At 37.7% G+C, this 9,980-nt stretch overlaps 1 protein-coding gene across 1 annotated transcript in view; it reads left to right on the top strand.

Moving 5' to 3' along the window:
* The first annotated feature begins 387 nt into the window (after positions 1-387).
* Positions 388-9,980, top strand: part of UPP2 (uridine phosphorylase 2) — a 31,640-nt gene continuing 22,047 nt past the window's right edge. Inside the window, exons 1-2 of the mRNA XM_033231427.1 lie at positions 388-732; positions 4,616-4,733. Of these exons, the coding sequence (XP_033087318.1) occupies positions 671-732; positions 4,616-4,733 (180 nt within the window). The 5' untranslated portion in view covers positions 388-670. The remainder of the gene's footprint in view (positions 733-4,615; positions 4,734-9,980) is intronic.

The raw sequence follows: 9,980 nt of genomic DNA, 5'->3' as shown, positions 1-9,980 counted from the left end.
GAAATAACGTTTTTTTAAAATTATCAGTCCTTCTGTGTGAACTGGAATGAGCAAAGTTCAGATAAAGGGACATTCTGAGGTCCTGACTTTGGATGCTTTCCTAACTTGTGATGACAAAGAATGAAAACAAGTTGGTGAGGGGCTGGATGGAGAGGGGAAACTGAAATGTTTGAGAACTGTACGTTCTTGTATGTATTGGACACAGTTTTGAGAAGACCTGGTAGGCGTGTTATAGAAACCAAAAGAGGGCTTGTATCCGTATACAGTTTTCTCAGAGCAAATAAGCCTGTTTGCAACATCAAACCTGTGTTGGGATCAAAGACAAATGTAAGGGAAAGGTTCTCACCAATAGTTAACAAGCTAACCAACCTGGTCAAAGAGCTAGGATGGCACACCATCAAAGGGGACCTATCTTCTTGAGAAAGTTCTGCTCTGAGAGCTGGGCTATGGTATAAAAGGCATGTCAGGGAGGGTGTTTTTTATTTGATAGGAAAATTTAAAACGCTAAAGGAAAATTTTTCTTAGCAATTTCACAGGAAAACCTAAGTTTTAAGAGAGGGTATCATTCTAACTTGGAACTGAACTATTATGACTAGATCTATAATAACAAGTCACAATATTTCTCTTTCTTGACATCAATTTAAGAGTGACTGTTCACATAGTAGAGAGAATGGCTTCGGTTATACCTGTCTCCAATAGTTCCATGAGATCTGATAGGAATACATATGTTGGGTGAGTAATTTTGATTTTCTAAATTTGTTTTGATCAGATGGATGCTCCTTAGATTTTGTATTAAATGATTAGATAATGGACCTCTACGGTTATCACTGGATATAGCTCATAAAATAACAAAAACAATGCAAAATGTCTTTTCAGTGACATTTTTACTCCTTGATTTTGGGGGTTAGGGGTTGGCTCATCTAAGAAAATGGGGCAAAAAAGTCAAAAAAAACATGCAAAAATTTAGCCAACCTTCAGTAGTAAACAAATTCAAGGTTCAGCCTAGGACTCACTATAGCGTTCAGCCCTTAATTCCAAGACCATGGGCTGCAATTGAGAAATAATTAAAAGGGTCTCTCAGTGCCTGAGGGAGGTTTAATTGTGTTGCAGGATATTGTGGAGTGATTTAATATGCTTCATGATGGACCTTACAGAGAATTTACTTTTGAAATACTGTTTATGTGATTAATCTCATGGGTAGATATAAAATTGCTGAAGCTGTCTACAAATTTAGCTCCAGTTCCTGCCCCAGGTTAACAGAACACAACAGAGCATTAATCATCATGAGGCATAAGGAGATTTTGATGGTTCCCTCTGATTTCCTGAGAGTTGTGTGAAATGTCTTGCTCAGAGCCTCCATGATAGCAGCATTTGAGAAAACACTCCATTTGCCCATCCCAAACAGAGGTAGCCTCCTGCACGTTCCCTTCCTCAGGGAAGCCCAGGAGAAAGAGAAAAAGAAAAATTATGAAGATGAAGGTAATGGCAAATGGAAAGACTTCTTCCCAGCCAGCAATTTCTTTTGTTTAGCAATATTTAATACTCATCATGTAGGGTAATTTGTCATGATTTACTAAAAAGACTATTATCTGTGTCAGGAAAGGAAAAAGAGTTTGAAAACAACACGTACAAACTTATTTAGTAAAAATAATATATTTTGGAAAAATCAAAGTATTGCAAAAACTGCATTCACATTGGGTAGAAATTTGGTGTGAAATCCCAAACAAGCTTTTTCTTTGGTACTGACAGAGTGATCATCTTAGAAGTGCTGCTTGATGAACCCAGTGAAACAAGACACTTCTATAGACAGTCCCCCAGACTTTCTGACTGATAAATCATTAGACAGTGGGCCAGGGCATCAAGGAAAAGTAATCCTAATGAATTAATGTATTATAATACAAGTGAAAATAATTAATGGCTCTGCTGGTTGGAGAATTTCTCCCCGAAGACAGGAAGAGTGGTATAGATGAGTGATTTTAAAAACACCAAAGCCCAGGTCTCCTTGAGCAAGTCAATCCGAATTTCTAGAGATAGGGTCTAGGGATTAAAGTGCCCCTAGTGGTTCTGATATGTAGCTAGAGTTTGGAATCACTGGGGTAGAGGAATAAGACTCTTTTATAGAATAATGATTCATAGATTCAGTTGGGAATCCAAAGGAATATTTCCAGGTCGTGAAAGTAATCTTGGCAGAGTGAAACAGAAAGTGTAATAGAATTTGGAAGAAAAAGTGGATGGCAGTGTTTGTCAAACTATAACGTGCATGTGAATCACACAGAGTTTGTTAAAATGCAGATTTTGATTCAGCAGGTGTGGGGTGGAATCTAAGATTTTGCATGCCTAAGGAGCTCCCCAGGTGTTGCTGATGCTGCTGGTTCACTGACCACACACTGTATAACAAGGGACTGGGCTAAATTCTTGCCTCACAAGAGAAGAAAGGAAATGTCCCTTTGCTTTGAGATTTTGAAGCTTGTTCTGTAGTAGTAAAGTGCACTAACACCATGGAATACTTTATTTTGGAAACTAGGTATGTATGACCCAGTAACTAATTAAAAATCTATTACTCTAGATGTTTTTGAGAAGGAAATTAATAGTATTTTGTTCTACTTTCTGAACAGTTCAATTTAATTCAACAATAGAATTTATTAAAACTTAGGGATTCAAGAAAGATATTTGAGATAGCTTGCTTCAGGGGATTCGTAGTCTTTCTAGGGGGATGGAAACTTAACTACATTACAATGTGAAATGCTATCTACCAGCACTAGCATGAAACAAATGCTTTGGGAACACAGTAAGAAAAAAATTAATACTGACCAAGGAGAGAAGATGCTTGGAAAAGCCTTTATGGAAGATGTAATATTTGAATTGGACCATGAAGGAAAATTGGAATTTTGGTAGGTGAAAAATAGAAGAAAGGGGGAAGGATGTTTGAAGGACAAAGGCCTGAAGCAGGGGTTCTCAACTTTGGCTGTACCAAAGATCATTTGAGAAGATTTTTAAAATACTTAATTTTTAAAATTTAAAATACAGAGTGTCTAAATTAATTAGTGCCTGGTCAACAGTGTTTTTTTTTTTTTTTTTTAAAGCTCCCTGGTAATTTTAATGCACAATCAAAGTGACAATCAATAAAGATATAGAAAGACACAAGGCTTGGTAAAATGTTTTGAAGTGTATGGAAAGAAAAGCATGTTGAAAGGCCAGGCATGGTGGCTCACATCTGTAATCCCAGCACTTTGAGAGGCTAAGGTGGGTGGATCGCTTGAGGTCAGAAGTCTGAGACCATCCTGGCCAACATGGTGAAACCTCATCTCTACTAAAAATACAAAAAATAGCTGGGTATGGTGGTGGGCACCTGTAATCCCGGGTACTCAGGAGGCTGAGGCAGGAGAATCGCTTGAACCGGGAGGCTGAGGTTGCAGTGAGCTGAGATTGGGTCACTGCACTCCAGCCTGGGTAACAGAGCAAAATTCTGAAAGAGAAGAGAAGAGAAGAGAGAAGAGAGAAGAGGAGAGAGGAGAGAGGAGAGGGGAGAGAAGAGAGAGAAGAGAGAAGAGAAGAGAAGGCATGTGGAGAGAAATGGGAGGAACAAAGAACAAAGAAGTCCCAGACAGTTCTTGGCAAAGACGTCTGGACCCACTGTGGTGTGGGGGTAGATACATTTTTATCACTGATAACTCTAGTGGCATATGATTACCACCCAAATAACCAAAAGCTACAAATGATATGCTTCATAAATATGAACTGGATTGAATTAAAGTCATTCTTATAGCCGTCATCAGTTCACTGTCTCGCATTTCATGGTATTTTACAAAGAAAAGAGAGGAAAGATTGGTGTTCTAGCTGTACTGCTGTGATGGGGGTTTGAGCCAGGGCTGTGGCCACTGGGGTGGAAAGAAAGTGGTGTATTCAGCATGGTTGGTGGAGTTCTCAATGGCAGTGCTATTCAAAGTGTTGTCCACAGACTATTAGCGTCAGGACCAATGAGGAGTTTGCTAGAAATGCAAATTCGGACACACACCAGCAACCCGCTGAATCAGAATTTCCAGAAGAGGAGTCCATGAAGTGTCTGGCTGATTCTTATGCATGATACACTTTGAGAAGATAAAATAAAATACAAATAATTTACTCAAGTTTGCACAATTAGGACATATATGGTTGAACTTATACTGGAACCCAGGCAATCTGAATCCACAGCCCAGTAGCTTATATTCCACAGTCTCCCATGCAAAGAAATCAGATGACTATTACAGTCAGAACTGAATAGAAATGGCTGTTTTATAATTTACTGGTTATTAGTCTTGCACAAGTTTCTCAACTTCTGTAAGCGTTGGCTTTTTTGTTTGTAAACTAAATTATTAATCTTACCCAGCTAATACAGCAGTTATGGGACAAATGAGTTAATGAATTTGTTATATGCAGTTTTCATGCCATTTTCATGCTTAGTGCTATGCTTGGCACATAGTGAGAGCAAATATTCGCCATAATTATTGTTATACTGCATTGCTTCTCAACAAATAATTTAACCCTAAAGGAAGGTTTATGTTCAGACTTTCTTTCTTGTGAGCTTTCTCTCAAAATTCTTTTATATCTTCTTTGTGTCATTTTTTTTTTTTTCCAGAAAAAGGTTTGTTCATGTTAAAAATCCTTACTTGGATTCAATGGATGAAGACATTCTCTATCACTTGGATTTGGGAACAAAAACACACAACCTACCAGCAATGTTTAGAGATGTAAAGGTAAAAACATTTCTAATTTCAGGAAAAATGATTCAGTTTTTTCTACTAATTTTTCTTCTTACCTTGCCAAAATAATCTATACACCATTGGCTAGCAAAGTCCCAATAGGAACTAAAGTCACACTCATTCTCTGAAACAATTTGGAATGTGTATATCATGAACAATCATTTCCACCCCAACAAGACATAAAGGTTCCCAAACTAAATCTAATGCAAACATGTTATTTGACTACTCTGGTCCCTGGAGATAAATACAACTTTATTGACAATACTGCTGGGTGTCGAGAATTCATTATGTTTTAACAGATTCAGCTCACTACTTAACATCTACATTTATAGCTTAATCTCACTAGTTCTCATTTTATTAAATCATAAAAATAACTCAACAAAACTAACAACATTATTTCACTTCTGGAAAATAATCATCTAATATTTCATATTAAGATTTTGTTTCATAAGAAATATTTCGTAAAAATTATTTATTAAATACTACATAAAATTGTACTTCTGCATTATTTGTTTTATCTGACATGTATTTTAATTATACAAGCAATTTGTGTTCCTTATTTAAAACAGGGAATACAAAAAAGAATACGATTTTTAAAAAAACACTCAGTAGTCCTACCACCTAAACATACACATGATCAACTCATTTATTGCTTTCAATCATTTTAATGAATAGACTTTAAAATAGTTGTAACTATATAGCTGCATTCTATACTTTATCATTTAGCTTTACATCATTAACATTTCTCCATATTATTACATTCTTTTGAAACATATCATTTATGGGTGTCAAGTGGTGTACCACACATTGCAGAGACTATTATTAACTTGTATGTTAAACTATTTTCCATTATAAACAGGACTCAAATGAATATTTTTGTACCTGAAGATTTTCTACATTTAGGTCAGTTTGCTTAGGGTGATTCACAGAAATGCTCAAAGAGACTGAATTTTTAAAGAACTTTGTTTTCCAAAAGACTATATCTATTTACAGTTGCACTAATGGAGAATCGTGCAGTTTTCATCTGACTTTTTCATTTCTTTGGCAATTACAATAACAAAAATAAAAGCATCATATGTACTATCTCACAACATCTGCAGATTTAGCTCTTTTAGGTGGGTTTAGCAGATATTAACTCTCTCCATAAAACAAGAAAATTAAGTTCAGAGAGGTGGAAGAAGGTTACAGTTACACCACAGAGTAGTAGCACTGAGACCTGGACCAAGTTCTTCCAAGTCCAATCTCCAGGGTCCTTGCTCATTGCACTAAGAGGACCCTTTGGGTCACAGTAACTCAGGATCATCCATAGTTATTTAATCCTAGTTCTTTCACTTACCCATTGGGTCAAGAGGCGGGTGAGAAAAAGGGAGGAAGAAGAGGGGGAGGTTAAGAAGAAGGAGGAGGAAGAGGTTGGAGGCAGAGGAAAAGGAAGGGAACAAGAAAGTAAGGAGGGAAAGAAAAAAAGGTTGGAAAATGAGAAGAAATCGATCTACAATGCCTATGGTCAGTAGGTGCCGAGTGGCCTTCTCCCACTCCCTCTCTCCTAGGCAGGAAGGTGTGAGGGTGTGGGTGGGTGTCCTCGCAGCGAGGCGACCCACCGTCTTCACTCCTTTCCAGGCTGTGCTCCTTGCCTTTGTGTCGCCTCCCTCTATCTTCTGCTTCATCTTCTCAATGTAACCTCTTCCCCTGCTGCTGTTTTGGTTTACTTATGCTCCAAGAGTCATTGATCAAGGCGGTCTTTAATACTCAATAATCAGATTGTACCAGAATTCAAATGTTAGATTTGAGGTTCATGCCTCACAATAATATCCCAGGACCCTTGTCTAGAGATGACTCTGATTAACTGAAAGACTTTTCATAATTAATGAACTAAGACACATAGCTGGTTAATACATTTAAAAGACTTGAGACATGTATTTGAGACAGAAAGTGATTTGCTATCTACATATCTGGGTTTCTGTCTCTCTTCTACCATTTATGGAGTGCTTTCTATATATCAGACTCTGTGTGGCACGTGTGAATGGTACAGTCAGTCCCCACAGCAACTAGTTATTATCTCTACTTTACAGATGAGAAAACCCAGACTCAAATATATACATAGTGTTATAACATATATATAATATATGTTTATCTGTAATAGGCACAACACAGCTGGTAAGTGAAACAACTGAGATTAAACTTTAGGTTTCTCTGATTAAAAAAAAGTAATGGCTCTTTCTCTGTTCAAACGAAACAAAGCAACACAAAAACAAAAATAAAAGCACTATGTTTTAGTACTTTTTTAGTACTCCAAGTATTAGTTTCTGGGAAATCATTGGGATGGAAAGCTTTGTTTTAGAGATAAAAATAAAGGGACTCACATGTATGTATCTCTCTCTCTCATGCACGCACACACACACACACACATAGTTGTCCCATCTCGATTATAATCCCAGGAACCAGACCTTCACATCTCTGTCTGTCCAGATTTTGTTCAGCACTTATTCTCACACACTGTCTATCATAACCACTATCCAACCTTATACATTCACCACCCACCTGGTTGTGAACCTTCAGTAAATTATCTTTTGGATACAAAAATATGCTCTGTTTCAAACCTGTTTATCCCATCAGAGAGCAACTCTACTGATTGAGCCACTTTGATGAATAGGAGGCAAAAGAGTGTGTGAGTGTGTGTGTGTGTGTGTGTGTGTGTGTGTGTAAATTGAGGAGCAGGTAACCTAGTTCCAAATGATCAGAACTGGCCATTTAACCTGAACTAGAATTTTTTCAAGGCAGCAGGTAAAGTCCGATTTATTCTCATAGATGGTTTCCTCAGAAACTTGCCTTCCTCCAGCCATGTTCTCCTCTTTGAACGAGAACATTCTACATTCAATTTCTTGAGTCCCTTAAATCTCAGGGCAGCAGTCCTGGCTCAGAAAAGAGGACATAATCCACCAGTACCTGAAAACTCAGCCTTGTCTTCACAGAGATGATAATCATTATTAATAGCATTATCTTCAAAGAAAGGAGAACTCTGGGTGTATAAAGTTGAAACTTCAGACTCCAGTAATCGCTCCCATTGCCTTCATATTCTTACTATATTTAAAAATTTTTGCTATGTGCTACTGCAAAATCTCAGTAGCTTAATACAAGTTAAGTTTACTTCTCACTCACATTAGGTACAAAGTGGGAGTTCTTGGTTGATGGATGGTTTCCCTACAACTGAAGATTCAAGGACCCAGGCTCCTTCCATAATTGTGACTCTGTTTCCTTCAAGGCATAAATTGCTATTTTCCAATGTGTCAACATCTGTCCAGCAGATGAGAGTGACAAAATGTAGGGTCACCAATACATCCTCCTTGTAGGACAGGAGATTTCTATGGGCTAGGACTGGAAATGGTACCCATTACTTCTGCTCAAATTCTAGTCCCTGGAACTCAGACATATGACCTTGTCTAACTGGAAAGGAGGCTGAGATGTTAAGTTTAGCTGGGTGCCCAGAAAGAACGGCAAACTGTTTAGGTGAAGAGCTAATCAATCTCTGCCATACTCACTAGAAAGATTCAGACAATTAATACATACGGTGGAGGATCCTTAGGAGTTATCTATTCGATATCAACATCCAAATATGTCTTTTATAAAATCACTAACTGGTATCCTCTAATCTCTCACTAGAAATTTCTAGTAATATGCAAAATTATTACTTTATAATACCATATAATATGCATTTTGAATGTGTTTATATTCCCTTGTTAACATAGAAAATGCATAAGATGCAATAGACCAGATTGATACAACATGGCATAGTTGAGACTTTTAAGACACTAGGGATATCTAAAGCTGAGCTTTATTCTGGCAGTCATTAGCTAAAGTCCTTAACATATTTTTGTGATGCCTCTGACTCCTTCCCAGTGTGTTTCTAACTTCTTTGATAAAACCAGGACAATTGATCATTTTGTTTGAGACATAAACACTGTAAATGTCACTTAAGGTCAATGTTGGTTGGTGGTCTTCAGCCATATTTTACTTCTCATTAAAGCAGCCAGACTGAAAATTGTGTCCAGAGGTGATGTTTAGTGAGTCTGGTTTAGGAGTAAGGAAGGCTTGAAGAACCAAGCTGCTTCTGTCTATGCATATGATCTTTATGTCTCCAGAAATATTCAGAAATTCCTGTTGATTATAGTAACATCTACAGTTCAAAGGAGAATTCAAACCACAAGCTATTCTAACATCTGTTTTGGTTTTATGGTCAATCTGAATAGTTGTAATTTACATTCGCTGGCACCACACAATGAGGTTATTTTCAAACTACTGTACTGTGTTTAAAAAATTTCCTTGGACTTAGATCGTGAGCCAAGTCTTAACTATCCACACCAACAAAGAAGAAAATTCCATGAATTATTAATAACAAGTTTAAAACTCACCTGAAACCATGGTCTTAACCTCTTTGTTACCAGTCTTTATGGCTGACTTCTATTGCAGTTCATTACTAGCTTAAGGCTTCATCAGAGAAACTCATAAGAAGGCAGAGAAAAGACAATATTAAGGGTAGAAGAGAAGCAGAGGGCCTGGATATAGGGCTAATTACACCGCTAATTGCGAAAGAGTGTAGCTCAGGAACTATCGCTAAATGGAAACAGGATGCATCATGTTATCAGACCACCCAACAGTTAGAGTAAATCATTTGTGAAAGGGGCTACCTATTCTATAACCTCAGTTAGGTATTTCATTAGACAGATATTCTTTATCCCTGTAATGGACCTCGTCAGCCCTCCCAATCCTCTGTCCAATGCTGCCCACATCAGCTAGATACCACCAACTGCCTTTTCCTTACTAGAGGACTCAGACCAGCTTCATTTGTACTAAATTCTGCAATATAGGAATAGTAAGCAAGTTCAGACGCAGGAATAGAAAATTGCTACGTGATATATAAATTAATGGTTACCATTTGTCCATCACTGAGAACGTGTCTGGACTTGTGCAATGTCCTTTGCCATATGCAATCTCACGTTCTTCTTTCAAAACTCTCTGAGGGGTACTGTATTTTTCCTGTTTTGGAGATGGTCTGAGGCACATAGCTTATTTGTGTGACACTGAGCAACCTTCTTACTCACTGATGGGGTTGGAGTTCAAAGCCAGGTTTACCTAACCTCAAAGGGCAGACCCTCCACTATGTTGTCTTCTCTCTCTTTGCATTTTCCTCGCCACTTACTTCAGAATCCTGGAGGATTTGACTCTTGCCACCTTGCTGTGGCCTGT

This window comes from Trachypithecus francoisi, unplaced genomic scaffold, assembly GCF_009764315.1.
Source record: "Trachypithecus francoisi isolate TF-2019V2 unplaced genomic scaffold, Tfra_2.0 Lachesis_group13, whole genome shotgun sequence".
NCBI lineage: Eukaryota > Metazoa > Chordata > Mammalia > Primates > Cercopithecidae > Trachypithecus > Trachypithecus francoisi.
This window is presented reverse-complemented; position numbering and strand designations above follow the sequence as displayed.